Raw genomic sequence first — 14,569 nt, forward strand, 5'->3', positions numbered from 1 at the left:
AGCTTTTGCCATGAGAGGATGGGGGCATGGGTGGGGAAAGGAAGTAGATGGCCCCTTACTAATCTTGCAAGACTTTAATACTAAGGGGATTGAGCTACAGAACCATGTTTTCCCCTTGAGAAAAATAACTGAAGGGGAATAGCTAGAATCCTGTGGGAACTGAAAACCTCTAGATGTGGAAAAGGCAGGAAGGGGCTTTATAAGGTAGTCTGAAACAAATTGTAGCATAGGGATAAGCCAGTGCCTCTCACAGGTGTGGTAAGAGGAACAATGGGCTTGTGTGGAGTGGAGCAATGTTGAAGCAAGGAAATATTACTGGACCTGGGGCAGGAGCACAGCAAGGCTCCTCCCCAGAGAAAAATCCTCTTGGAATCAGCACTGGAGCAAGGTGGAGTCTGTTAGCCCCATGCTCATCACCCTTCCAGTTTTGTTTAAAAATAGCTTTATTTAGGCTGTTCCTTTGGCACTATACAACTGTACAGAAGTTTATTAAAAGGGATAATCCCACAGTTCTCAGCTATATAGGTGGGCCCTAGCCCAACTCCTCCCGGGTCTTGCCAACTTTCTTGGGCATTTTCTTGGTGGATGCATCCTCCAGCTCTCTGGCCTTGTAGTAATGAGGGGCTACTTCCAGAAGCCATGTGCTGTCAACTTCTATGACCTGCAGAAGAGATGAGGTGGGTATAGGCACAGGGCCCCTGTACCAGGATGGGACTTACACAGGCACTGGGCCTTTCCCTGGGTATCACCTTTAAAGTGAATCTAGTGATAGAAGGGCCTCACCCCCCCCAGAAATAGGTGTCACCTTCTTCCCCATGGAGCTCGCTCCTGGAAGGGGTTAGAGGGCTTTACAAGCAACAAACATGTACCCCAGAGGCCAGTTCTCAGCTACTGCCTATCTTGTCCACAGTCAAGCCTTACACTAGGCCCAAGGCTATAGGGAGAAGCAAGGAGGCATATAGGACCATCTTCCTATAGACCAGTGATTCCCAATGGTTTTAGACCACAGTCTGGCAGCCAACCCCCCTTTTTTTTTTTTTTTTTTTTTGTATATACAGAGTTGGCTGCTGGTCCATAGCACACCAGTCCAGCAGCCAACCCTCCTGCAAACTGGTAGCCAACCCTGTGCGGCCTGATACTGAGCTGTGGCCCGGGGGTTGGGAACCTCTGCTATAAACCAGCATGTTCCCCCAAAGCCATGTGGATGGCATGGCATTCTGTGCCTTGGCTGGTCTTTTATACCTGTCTCATGAACTCCTTAGTAGTGAAAACTAGCTCATGGTAGATGAGCCAGCGGGGCTGCTCCTCAAAGAGGCAGCTGTTGGGGTGGATGAACACTGTTTGCTGATGTTTCACTGTCTTGTAGCCGGTGCGGGTCAGCCGGGCCGTGTGGTAGAAGAAGCCGGCTGTAATGGCCTGTTAGAGGGAGAGCGGTCAGGGTCACAAAAAGACAAGAGTGTGCACAGGGTGTAGGGCAGGGTTTACCTTGCGGATGGGAATGTAGTCTCCTTCACTGGAAGTGATGTCAACTTCAATCCGCTCCATCAGTCCCTCCAGCTGTTCCCGCACATCCCGAGCCCGCTTCATGGAGCGAAACTGGATAAAGTTCTCATAGCACCATTGCATTGAGTAGCCACTCTCCACCCACTGCAGGCAGGACAAGCAGAGGGTAAGAGTCACAATGGCATGCCCAGTTCTACAGGTGATGGTCCTACAGTGCAGCAAGTCTGAATATTTGTTGAGGTGGTATCATCTGCTCCCCATCCTCTGAGCTATCCAGCTTCCCTGACTGGTCCAGATCTGAACTAGTAAGCCCCAATGGAGAAAGGCCTTGCCTTCCCTACTCCTCTCCCAGAAAGGGCCAGAGTGGAGTTGGTGCCTCCTCACCTGGTTGTAGACATTGAGCAGGACAAGGTGGTCTCCACCAGGCAGAAAGAAGTTCATACGAGCATTGTCAGCATGAACCACTTTGTCCTTTGGCCGGTAGAAGATAGCATTGTTGACAGACAGCATAGCAGCGATGGAGAGGATTTGCTCTGTGCATTTGTACCTGAAGAGTCCAGGAAAGATGTCATGAGAGGTACAGCCATGGACTTGGGGGCAGGTGGCCCGGCTACGAAGAGCCCAGCAGGACGAGGGCTAAAAGATGTGGTACGAAAAGATCTGAGGGGAGAGAGACTGGCATTCTAGGTTAGCATAGTGGGTCATCACTGAGCTACAGCAAAAGGAGCAGGGGGGACAAGAGGCAATAGGAACTCACTGCTCTGAAGCTAGGATCATCTTGGACAGCATAGGATCCACTGGCAGCTCTGCCATCTTCCGACCCATCTGGGCAGATGCACACAACCGTTAGGCCCCAAATGCAGTGGGGAAGAGAAGGTTTGTATCCCTGATACTTTTGCATCAGGCCAACTGTTTATCTAGCTCAGCATCCCCTTTTATGCAAACCCAGATCATATAAATGGCCCCTCTATGCTGGTGCTTGTTCCCTTCTTTTAGATTCCAGCAGTGCTATATGTTCTACGGGCAGATAGAGCCCTCCCTCAAGTCCTTATTTAGTATCATCAGCCCAGGCAGGGAGGGGGAATACATTTCTTCCCTGGTGAAATGCTCAGCTCCTCCCCCTGGACCCTGGGGAAGGCAGAAAAGGGAAGCCCCTGGCTGCACCATGCTGTGTGTATGTCTGATTGCGCCTCTGACTTGCCACCTCCTGGGCCAGCCAGGAGCACAGCACACAAATATGCTGGGTTGGCCTTACCTTGGTGAGCTCCCCCAGGTGGTTCAGTGCTCCCAAGGCATAGAGCTGCTCCAGGGCCAGCACGAGCGTCTCATGAGGTGGTGGGTCCATGAAGTCAAAGTGGATCAGGTCATTGATGCCTATGAGATGGGAGTGAGGTGTTAGACTGGGGTGGAGGTGGGAGGAGATCCAGGCAAGGGTGTCTCTTGAATCTGCCTCACTTCTGCCAACCAAGACCCCACTTCACCCAGGCTCTTAAGCAGGAGCACCACGTTGCCCAGGTTGGTCCTCTGAATCTCTGGCACCGTGGTCTCCTCCATCTCATTCTTGTAGGCCCAGGCTGTGTAGAGACGGAAGCACTTTCCAGCAGCCACGCGCCCAGCCCGCCCTGCCCGCTGGTTGGCAGAGGCCTTGGGAAAAGGAGAAGGAGAAGCTCAGCAGAAGTCCTGTAACCCTAGGACTCAGCCACGCCCCATCCCAGTGTCCTAAAAGGAGTGCGTAGGGGCCTCCCTTACCCGGGAGCAAGGAGTGACAATGAGGGACTCCATCCCTGTGCGGGCATTGTAGCTCTTCTGCTTGCAGAACCCTGGGTCAAGCACGTAGATGATGCCATCAATGGTCAGTGAGGTCTCTGCAATGTTGGTTGCCACAACGACCTGCAAGAGGTGGGCGATACTTACTGGGGGGAGGGTCTGTCCTGCTTTGCTCAGAGCTCTTCCACCCACCTGTCTTCCCCTCAGCCCTCCAGACTAGGCCTAGGAGCTCAGATACCTAGTGGCTAGGACAGGCAAGTGCAGCAGGGCTCAAGAAAGGGAGGGGGCAGGGGGGTAAGCTAATGATGCACTTAAGCTCCTCCACCTTCCTTAGTCCCACCTACTTTTAGGTTCTGCTTTAACAACACCCCCCTTGTCCCTACCCACAACCCCCAAGGAGCAGTAAGACCCTGCTCCAAAACATGGTAGAGGTCCAGGGGTATGGCTTCAGGGTGTAATCAATTCCCCTACATCAGTAGTGCTCAACTTTTTCGCTCCATGGGCCAGATGAGTGGTGCGGGATCAGTCTGTGGGCATGGCACCTGGAACGCACCCCACGCTGCTTTGACTGCCCACATGCCTGGATGGGGCCCTGTGCACCCAATCAAGCTTGCAGGGCCATGCTATATGGCCTGCAGGGCTCCCCATGGGACCAAATACTTGGCAGCAGGGGAGCAGCAATTAATGCTGCCACTGCTTCCCCACTGCCAAATTTTCAGACCCGTGAGGTGCCTCTCATGGGTTGGACGACATGGCTTTGCAGGCTGGATCTGGCCTGTGGGCTGGGGTTCAGCACCCCTACCCCAAAAGAAGTGGCCACCCAGAACTCCAAGCCCTTCCCTTTTACTCCAAACACTCTGAACCAGGACTCCTTTGACTCATGGCTTTGCCCAGTGAAGGTGTAGGCCCCCACTCACCTTCCTGGCACCAGGTGGGGTGGGCTCGAAGATCTTGGCTTGCATGTCACTGGGCAGGTTGGCATAGATGGGCAGCACCAGCAGCTCAGAGATCTTGGAGCCCAGACGGCGGCAGCGCTCCTGCAGCATCTCACAGCAGGCCTCGATTTCCTCCTGCAAGGCAAGACTGTGAGGAGGTGGAGTTGCTGGGGGGCTGAGTGCTGGGATGGGTGTCAAGCCTAAGGTTGGGGATGCTGCTTACCTGGCCAGTGAGGAAGACAAGGATGTCACCGGGGGGCTGGGTGACATGGATCTGCAGCACCGAAACTACACAGGCTTCCAAATAGTCAGCTTCTGGGGCCTGAAAGGAGGCAGAGGTCAGCTCCTAGGCCACCTCTGTCTGCCCAATGATGTAGCCCTTCCTCCCCTCCCACCTACAGCAAAAGCCCCTAATCTCAACACTGCCAGGGGCCCTCCTGGGGAAACAGCCCACGCCAAACTTCTCTGGGGCCCTGCCTAGCCCCCCAGTCCATCCTGCCCCACAGTCTCTTCTCCAATACAAGGATTCCCCTCCCTACTTTCCAGTGCCCCCTTCAGGTCATATGCACCCCATCCCTTGTGATCACAACCCTCCTTCCTGCTTCCCACAAAAGCAGCCTGCACGGACTCCCACTCCAACCTTGGTGTAGTAGATGTCGACAGGGAAGCGACGGCCAGGAATACGGAAAATGGGGGCATCATCAAAGAAGGTAGAGAAGCGCTCGGTGTCCAGTGTGGCACTGGCAATCAGCACCTTGAGCGTTGGGCGGAACCGGGCAATGTCCTTGATGAGACCGAAGAGGATGTCAGTGTGGAGGGTGCGCTCATGGGCCTCATCAATGATGATCACACTACAGGCGGTGTGGAGGTACGGGAGAATCAGGGAGGGCAATGCACGGGCCCAAATCAAATTTGCCCCACCCCCCAGCAACCTCTTGAGGCCTCAGGCCAGTATTGAGCTGGAAGGGGCCTCCTGGGTCACTGAATCCAGCCCGTGCCCATAGGCAGCCTTAAGGCTTGCCCTGAGTCACCACTGCGAGCCCTCACTCAACTGAGGCATTATGCCCAGAACACCAAGGTGAGCCTGCAGCCCTGTGCCAGAGGCAGAAATGGGAGGGAAGGGCAGTGCTAATGTCCTGCCACTACAATGACAGGAAAGTAGTTGTTAATGGCTGCTTAAAACAAGTAACAACAGCTTTTAAGAGCAGGTTACCTGGCCCCTGCACTGGTGCCCATACCCTACGCTGCGCCCCAGCTTGCCCTGCTCTATGCCAAGGGCTGTTCTTGTGGCCCCCTCCCATACTTCAGCCTCTGCTTACCCTCCCTGCCTCCCCTGCAGATTACCATCACCAAGTGATGGGGAATGCTGAATTCAAAACCTGAGGCTAAACGGAGGTTGGAGTACCAGGGTGAGAGTGGCCTTCAACACAAGAGCAGCCAGGGATTTAGGAACCTTCAGCTGTGGAGGGGATTGGTAGTATGCAGCAGAGGAATAACTCCACCTTGCATGGTGCAAGGTGGAGGCAGTGCCCTGCCTGTATCATGCTTTTGTTCTCCCACACCAGCTGCATCCAATCTCTCGGTGGGCCAGATCCAGCCCATGAGCTGCTGGTTACCAAACCCCGCCTAAGAAGATCCTAGGAAAAAGACTATGTACCACACTACAGAGGAAGGCAAAATGCTGCCAGTTAACCTATGGCAGGGATTTCACACCTCTGACCTCATGGGTTACATGAGTGGCAGGGAGCTGGTCTGTGAGCTAGATCAGCCCACGGGCCCTGCTGCCCCCATTCCACAGCACTCATTCCAGCTGTTCCAGGACCCATGCCACATGCAGTGCCACATTCAGCATGGGGCTGGAGAGTGTCTGTCTGTGTGCGTCTGTCTGTCTGTCTGTGTGTGTCCTGCTCCACGATCCATACTGCATGCAGTGGCCCCCCTAGCTTGTGACCACTGCGAATGGCACCTGATCCAGCTGATGCAGTACATGCGGGTGCTGTATGCAGTGCAGGTTCTGGACCAGGACCAGCACCAAGGACCTACAGACTGTATGTTTGACAGTGCTGACCTAGAGGAAAAGTTTCTTCCTGACCCCAAAGGGATATAACCTAAGCACAAAGGAAGACCCTGTAGCTTGGAACCTCTGAGTTTCTACTCCTCATAGGAAAAAAATTAGCATCTTTCCATCAAAAACCTTTAGTGGTGATTTATGTCCGTTTCTTTCAGAGGGAGGCCACTCCTGCCAAGAGGCCAGCACCATTTACAAAGGAGGGAAAACTTCCCTGCCCTATCACAGCATCCCCCTTCCATACATTTACCTGGCTCAATCCTGAAGAGATGTAGTTGCCTCTTTGCTTCTTGGGTGCCCCGAGCACTGCACTGAGGCTCTGGAGTCAACACTGTGAGAGGAGGACCCACCTCACTAAACACCACCCCCAAACCCCTGACTTGATCCGCTTCACGGGGCACTCTCACCTGTAGCTGTTTAGGTCAGGCTCCGTGAGGAACTCCCGCAGCAGCATCCCATCTGTCATGTACTTGAGCACTGTGCGCTCCGAGGTACAGTCCTCAAAGCGGATGCTGTAGCCTACCTGCCAGAGTGAAAGTAGCTTAGTCTCTGTCAGCAGGAAGCCGCCTGCCCATAATACAGCAGACAGGGACCTATCTGCCAACAAGGTTGCTTGACACTGCAAACCTGCACCCCCTACAGCAAGGCACTGTTCTGTAGCGAGCTTTCCTTGCCTGGGGTCACCCCTCAAGAAGAAATCCCCACTGCCCTGCCTCAACCCATGGAGAGGATGATGCATCCTCAGATGCAGAAGGAGTGTATTTGCCCTACAGGGCCTCTGCTGGCTGAGGTCAAGAAGCAGACTTGATGGTTTCCTCTCAGCCAGAGGTTGGCAAGTTATGACTTGTGGGCTATATCCAGGCCACAAAGAGGTCTAATCCTGCATGGGGAGGATTGGTGCCATGGAGCTGCATCACACTGCTTATCTTCCCTGCAGAGGTCCTCTCCACTACGGACGCTGCTGCTCCACGTTGCAGAAAGGCTGGCAGTCTGCAGCAAGAGTGAGTGTAAGCAGCTGACCAGTCTGGGGGGGATGAAGAGTTCTGGTCTGCAGCCATGGGCACCAGCAGAAGACTGCTGACCTCTGATCTAAGGAACTGGCAAGACCAAGAGCTGCAATGGGAGGACATATCTATATCTGGCACTGGTGAGCCCACATCTGGAGTACTGTGTCCAGTTTTGGACCACCCCCCCCGCCCCCACAGAAAGGACATGGACAAGTTGGAGAGAATCCAGCAGAAGGCAACGAAAATAGTGAGGGAGCTGGGGGACATGATTTCTGAGGAGAGGCTGAGGGAAGTGGGCTTATTTAGTCTGGAGAAGTGAAGACCTCTCTTCTTCAGGTAGTAACCGTCTACTACCTGCAGGGTGGTTCCACAGAGGATGGAGCTGGACTGTTCTCAGTGGTGGCAGATGACAGAACAAGGAGCAATGGTTTAAAGTTGCAGCAAGGGAAGTTAAGGTTAGATATTTAAAAAAAAACCTCTCTCATTAGGAGGGTAGTAAAGCACTGCAACAGGTTACCCAGAGAGGTGGTAGAATCCTTGGAGGTTTTGAAGATCTGGCTAGACAGAGCCCTGGCTGGGATGATCTAGTTGGGGATGGTCCTGCTTTAAGCAGGGGGTTAAACCAGGTGAACTCCTGGTGTCCCTTCTAACCCTAATTTTTTATGACTCTGTGACTTCTGAGGGCAGTCAATTAAAACATGGCTCCAGACTGCAGATGAATGCCTGGCTCAGGGGAGCAGGATGTGGGATGAGGGGTCCTGTGTCCTCTAGGGTGACACCAGCCTCTCACAGGGGGGAGGAGACCTAGCACTGCATACCCCCATACCTCATTTCCAAGCTTAACTCCCATTTCCTGAGAGACCCTGGCAGCCACGCTCATGGCTGCAACGCGTCTGGGCTGGGTGCAGCCGATCTTCATGCCTTCCCTGGTGTAGCCCTGCCGATGGAGACAGCATTGGAACACAGCCATGGGAGGCTGCCCTAGCCCCTGCTGCACTGCAGCTGCCTCTGGCACACACACACAGCTGGATGGCAGCTCTCCTCAAGGGTCGTGTAAACAATAACCAGCTCTCAGCAGCACAAGAGCAGGTAAGATGCTGGGGCACTGCAGCCAGCACTGACTGCAAATCCTATAGAGTGTCATTCCCCACCCCCACCCCACCCACAGCACCATAGAGTCCTAGCACCATGCTGCCACTCAGCAACCAACACAGGGACAAGCCTCACTGATGAACCACACTGCTTCCTCCTGGCTTCAGACAGCCCAGCCCCGTTTAGCCCATGGCAGGATTACCTCCTCAAACAGGTACTGGGGGATCTGGGTGGTCTTCCCAGAGCCCGTCTCTCCTTCGATGATAAGAACCTGGTGCTCAGTGATGGCTGCCACTAGGTCATGGCGGTAAGGGAAGATGGGCAGGCTGTGCCGCACCTCCTGGATGGACAGCTTCCGACGCTCCACCTCCGACAGTGATGCTTTCTCCTCCTGGGGGGGAAGGGCCACAGGGCACTGTAAGCTCAGCTCCCCACCCCCACTCATGCCCCACTGACACCCCCCCCTCCCAGCAACTCTTGAACCTAGAGAATTCCCAGTCCTTCAGCAGCCAGAGGGGACCAGGGGAGACGCAAGAAAAAAGAAGAGGCCTCCAGAAGGTTGCACGATTTGGAATGGAAGTGAAGGGGACACAGATCCTGGAACCTTTCTGCCTGCTCAACAATCACCTGCAACACCCCTAAATGCGGGGGCACAGCCCTACACCTGCAGGGTTCCCTCACCAAGGGGAGGAAGGAAGACAGATTTGGAGGGGCTGCTCAGCCCTTGCCAGCTGGGCTGTGGAACAGGGATACTGGCACTGGGCCGAGATCAAGCAACTTGTGACATACAAACAAGCACAAGCACAAGCACAAGCACAAGCACAAGCACAAGCACATCTTGAACGTAGGGAGAAAGGCCCCGTCTTCCATTCCCCCACTGCCCTCTGGTTCACGCAGTGCCCCTAGGAGGTGAAAAAGCCCTAGCCCCTACCTTCTCCTGCTGGATGCCCTGCATCTGCACAGCGCTGACGAATTGGATCATCTCATCCTCCTCCAGCACGTACTCATAGTCCTTGTGGGGATGGCGCTGGCTGGCATCGCGGGCCCCAAAGCGCAGGGCGGCCGCCCCAATGTGCTCCTCCTCCCAGCGCTGCTGCTCATCTCGGGGAGCTGTGCGCTCATCTGCCTGCGGCTCCTCATAGTGGTCGGGGATTTTCTGTAGATACATGAGAGCTCTAGGGTACGAGCCAAGCCCCAGAAATGGTCCCTGGCTGGAGGCTCGCACACTGACCCTGGCTCTAGGTAAGAATACTGGGTGACAGGCTCATCCAAGTCCCCTCCACTGCTGCAGGGGCCACCCCACAAAAAGGACTCTAATTCCCTTTCTGACCAGTCCTACAGCCACCCACCAGGGCACTGAGCACTGCCGCAGTCCACCCCCTCAACTCCCTAGTCCCCAGACACACCCTAAATCCCTCACCCCCTCACCTTGGGCGTGTCTCACAGCCCCTTTTTTCACCTCCCCAATCCTCAGGCAGGTCTCCCACACTACAGAGTACCACCTGGAAGGTGAACACCATCCACTATGGCTGCCCCATCCCTTCCACCAGGGGGAGATACCTTACTGCGACTCTCCTCGGGGATGTAGTAGCGGTTGCTCTTCTCCAGTTTCTCCTTCTCGCCTGCCTGCTTGTACTCCTTAGCCAGGTCGCGCACCCGGCACTTGTACTCCAGCTCCCGTTGCTCCCGCGCTGTCAGCTCCAGCTCCGAGAAGAGGTATTTCTCATCTACAATCTCTGCCTCCAGGTCCTCCAGCTTGTCCCGCTCCCGCTTGGCCAGGTAATCCCGGCGTGACTTCTTACGCAGCTCAGGGACCTGGAAGCAAGACGTGGGGAAAGAAGTCCAGAGGTTAAACTACTGGACACCTGGGTTCTGACCCCAGCTCTGGGAGGAGGAGGGGGAGCTAAAGGCCAGGACTCCTGGGTCCTTTTTGACTCAAGGAGGTGGTTATGGAAAGGCTGACAAAGCAGATCAGAAGAGAGTGGATTTCCCAGTTCTGGCAGTGAGGCTCTGGTGCAACCCTGGGCTAATCACTTGGGTGAAATGCCACAGTTTCCCCTCTCTGCAAAATGCAGTCATCAGCTCCTAAACAAGCAGGGGGGCTGCACAGCAGCTCAGTTCAGCAAGAAGAAGAAAGAAGTGAGGGACAGATTGCTGGGCTGGATGGGGCCCATATGACTGATGCACAAAGTCAGGACACCAGGACAGTGGGGCCTGCTGGCACAATCTGGGGCAGGACTTCAGGTTAGATGGGCCCTTCACTCTGATCCAGGGTAGCAAGACACTGGGCAAAATGAGCCAACAGGTCCCTGGTCACCCACAAGAGAAGAAAGGGAAGGCAAAGGTGACAAAGCCCTTACCATGGATTTTTGATTCTCTTCTGCCATCTTCAGTCGCTTCTGAGCCTCCTCGTAGGCCTGAGCTCAACGAAGAGGGCAAAGGGAGAGAAGTTCAAGTCATGCAGACGGCCTCCTTTACAGCCCTGACCTGCTCTGGCCCTGGCCTTAACCTGCCTCTGGGGCTTAAAGGGCCCAGCAGGGCATATGGTGCACAGTCCCACGATGGGAAAGGACTGGGGGCTACCAAGTAGGACACCCTGTTCTGATAATCACCCAGGAGTTTTTCACCCTCTTGAGAGGAAATGGATCTGTCTCCTGCCCTGACTTTCACTTCAGCTTCTCCCTCCCTGCTGCCCTTGCATTCACTCGGTTTGCAATCAGCCCATCAAAAGGCAGGTATTATGGGCATTGGGGAGGGACCTCCAGGATCAGAGACAAGTTGTAGGAGAGGAGTTGGGTCTGACCTCAGAGAGCAGGGAGGATCCCAGAGTAGCTGGGTCTGAGGTCTGGGACTGGGCAAACAGCCTCTCAGTAGGGGATGGGACAGGGACTTGCCTTCTTGTCTGAGCACTCTAGGACATTCCTGGTCCGATCCCTGTCCTTTCGTCGGATCCGCTCAGCAAAAGCATCCCGCTCCTCCAGGTCCCGCAGACGATCCCGCTCACTCTGCTCCCACTCATCCTCCGAGTCCTTCTTTGGTGGGGACTGTGCTGCCTCCCTGCCAAGAGAAGCAGCCAAGGCCATAGCACCAGAGCGCCCCAGGCATGGGCCTGTCCCACTGCTGTGCCAGGCACTGCAAAGACAAGGAAGATGGCCCCCACTCCAGAGTAGACAGAAGGGAAGAACCCAAGAAAACACCAAGACAGTCCTGGCAGCATGGGGGCGGTGGTCTAAGAACATTAGCAACTTACTGCAAAGGCCTGTGAGAGTCGTGGAAAAGGGGGCATGGGCCGGGATGATGGCCAGATTGTGGCACTGCCCACACGGAGCTAAAAGCAGGTGAGTGAAACCAGAAGGGGGGACAGGGAGGCTAAGAGCTCTCTCCAACCTGGCCATATTGATTGCTGAGCAGGTGCGCGCACACGCGGGTGCCAAACCAAGGCTTTGGCTGGGGGAGGGCTCTGGAGGACCCAGGTGGATCTGGGACACGCTGGTGTAGGGGTGGGGAGAGAGGTTCATCTCTGGGTGCCTCCGCCTGCAGGGAGAGGCCTGACACTCCCCCCCACGCACCGCGCTGGCTCCGCCTCGCTCTCCTCTCCCGAGGTCTCGTCTCGCTTCCGGCGCAGGTGCTTGCGCCGCTTCTTGTGCTTCCCTCCCTCGGGGCTGCGTGCGGAGCCAGGGGTGCTGCTCCGGGCCCCTGCCCCCCGCCGCCGCCCGGCCTCCTCCGCCGCCTCCTCCTCGCTGTCCTCCAGCAGCTGGTACGAGCGGTTCTTCTGCTGCAGGGCCAGCGCCTCCTGCTCCGCCACGCGCGAGGGCCGCTGCACAGGGGCCTGGCGCGGGATCTGGGGCGGCAGAAAGACATCGCGTCACCCCTCCGCCCTGACGCTTTCCTTTCCCCCCAGTGGTGCTCCTCCCTCTTCTTCCTCAGTCTACCTCCCCCACTCCCACTGCCCCTCCCCCTCCGCCCAGCGCCGGCCCCGCCCCCAACTACGTTTGATCCCCCCGCGCATTGGCGGCCCCGCCCACCTGGTCCCAGAGGCGCTGCGCGAAGCTGCGCACGGCCGGGTCGCTGACGGTCAGGGTTTCGGTTTCCTCCAGGCGGCCCAGCAGGTCCTCGGGGCTGTGGCTGCGCCGCGCCAGCCCCACCAGGAAGGCGGCCACGTGCCGCTCGCTCAGCCCCAGCAGCGCGTGCAGCTCCGCGGACACCCACCGCTCCAGCGCCGCGGGGCCACCCCCCGCCATCTTAGTCCGGGGGAAGACCCTTGGGGGCCGCTGTCTCCGCTGCCGGCCACAGTTTCCCGTCACGTGACGCCGCGGGCCAACCAGCGCGCGGGCGGGGCGCCCGGAAGCGGCTGTTGGACTGCGCAGGCGCGTGGCGCTCTCAGCTTCGTCTGCCGTAATGCACGAGCGATAAGCCGCGGGCGCTACGGACGAGGACGCTCCATACCAAGCTTTTCTACCGTAATTACATGAGCAGGCGCCGTTGCACCTTCATGAACCCTTCACCAGGGGTGTGCTCCTATGGGATGTTGCTCCTCTGGTCTGGCCCCTAGTACTGTAATTACAGAGCTGTGAGTCGCACCTGGCCTCTACGTTGCAGCGAAGAAGGCACGTGGGATGCACAGAATCCTCTGTGCTGTGAGCAGAGCCTGGCCCCTTGGGCCTGCTCCTTCCCCTATTAACGTAAAATGGGCCCTTAGCCAGGCTGTGCGTCTTTACCACAATTACTGTAATGCGCGCTGCACTGTGAACAGCAGCTGATGGGGCTCCTGAGGCCTTGGGGCGTGCGGCACCAGCTGTGGGATCTCAAGTCCTTACTGTGATTCCAGCACTTTAAGTTGCAAGTTACTCAGTGGAGGGACATGCAGCCAAGGTGCAGCCAAGCCAGGTTGCTGTATGGGATCTGCACCATGGTGAACCCACCCTGATGGGAGAAGGGGGCTCTGCCCTCAGTTGCTGCCATCACTGCTCATGCAGGGGGTTTAATGCAGGGACTGCTCCAATCACTAGAGAGGAATAATATAATAGCATGCGGGGTGCAAAAATAGCAACCACCGTAGGCACCTAGTGCTGCCCTGTCTGCTACGCTGCCCCAGGCATAGAGTTGCCATCCTGTTACTCTCCCAGGAGTAAACATGGCCCCAACCTGTGGCCCACCATCTGATTGCAGCTTTAATTGCTTTCTTGGACTTCGGCTGAAACCCATGGTCTCACCTCTTGCCTCAAACCCACGGTCTGAAACAGTGTTACCAGGGCCATAGCTCCTGATGACCTGGACCTATCCAGAAGCTGGCAGCAGATGTATGTACTGCCTTCTGACTTGGTTTTTGCCCACAATTAATGGGGTATGAGTCAGTTTCCTACTCACCTGTTTTGTTCAACACCCCCTGTTCCTGTTTGACCACACGTGAGTCAACTTCCTGCTTAAATCTTTCTATAGGTGTAAGGGACCAACAAGGCAGCTCTTTTCCCTTCATCACCAGGCTTGAGTCAAACTGTTAATTGCTACTATATTTCTATGCCCTTGAGTCACATACTTCACGACATTTCTAGGCATAGGAGTTTTCTTCCCAGTTGGCTTCTTGCTGTAATTTATCAATGTATACCTTGTCTACCAAAGTAGCTTTGTTTTTTACAGGACTGGATTTTACCCTGTTTACAGATATGAGTTGATTTATCCCCCCCAGCTACAACTATCTCACTGTCTTCCAGCCAGAGAAGGTGCGTTCTAGTTGGGTGCCACACAAGGCATTCAGCAGCCCTGTAGGAGATGACCCTTGTAGCCCTAACTGGGAGATTCCAGGTATAAGGCTCCAGCAAAGCACAGCAGAGCTCTGCGCTGCTGTGATGGAGAGAAAGTGACGGGGAACAGCACTGGGTGCATCCACTACAAGCATCACTGAGTGTACATGCTACCAATAGCAGAGCCAGTTCTCTGGCCAAAGAGCAGGGGCAGCTGCATTTCAGCATCCCAATTAGAGATCGAGATGAGTTTCTTTAGAGGGGTTTTTCTAGTGTAGTGGTTATCATATTTGCCTAACATGTGAAAGGTCCCTGGTTTGACACTGGGCAGAAACAAGACCCTGTTTTTTTGCCTACTCTGGAAATCTTCAAGAGGAGACTGGGGTCACCCACTTTACTGGGGTCACCTGACCCCAGTTGTCTTTCCTGCTCTGTCCAGGGGGCTGGGCCCAATGA

General features: G+C 55.6%; 1 protein-coding gene across 1 annotated transcript; it reads right to left on the reverse strand.

Annotated features, from left to right (window-relative positions):
• Window positions 1-425: 425 nt before the first annotated feature.
• Window positions 426-12,819, reverse strand: DHX16 (DEAH-box helicase 16). The gene is made up of 20 exons (XM_090029544.1): window positions 12,398-12,819; window positions 11,942-12,213; window positions 11,267-11,429; window positions 10,733-10,789; window positions 9,933-10,187; window positions 9,304-9,528; window positions 8,575-8,763; window positions 8,107-8,217; window positions 6,681-6,796; window positions 4,846-5,056; window positions 4,429-4,527; window positions 4,188-4,340; window positions 3,253-3,393; window positions 2,985-3,147; window positions 2,759-2,877; window positions 2,261-2,328; window positions 1,888-2,050; window positions 1,486-1,647; window positions 1,243-1,416; window positions 426-661 (listed from the first exon to the last, which is right to left on the reverse strand). The coding sequence occupies exons 1-20, from the start codon at window positions 12,611-12,613 to the stop codon at window positions 533-535; spliced, it is 3,186 nt and encodes a 1,061-aa protein (XP_089885670.1). The 5' UTR covers window positions 12,614-12,819; the 3' UTR covers window positions 426-532.
• Window positions 12,820-14,569: the final 1,750 nt, after the last annotated feature.

Source organism: Crocodylus siamensis, chromosome 15, assembly GCF_052110815.1.
Source record: "Crocodylus siamensis isolate JL-2025a chromosome 15, ASM5211081v1, whole genome shotgun sequence".
Taxonomy (NCBI): domain Eukaryota; kingdom Metazoa; phylum Chordata; order Crocodylia; family Crocodylidae; genus Crocodylus; species Crocodylus siamensis.

Excerpts from the sequence above, each read along its gene's own strand:
- DHX16 (XM_090029544.1), bottom strand. The coding sequence starts at position 12,613 with ATGGCGGGGGGTGGCCCCGCGGCGCTGGAGCGGTGGGTGTCCGCGGAG. Across the intron at positions 10,790-11,266 it reads TAGAGTGCTCAGACAAGAAG|GCCTACGAGGAGGCTCAGAA; the intron begins GCAAGTCCCTGT and ends CGTTGAGCTCAG. Across the intron at positions 10,188-10,732 it reads AAGAGAATCAAAAATCCATG|GTCCCTGAGCTGCGTAAGAA; the intron begins GTAAGGGCTTTG and ends TCTTGCTTCCAG.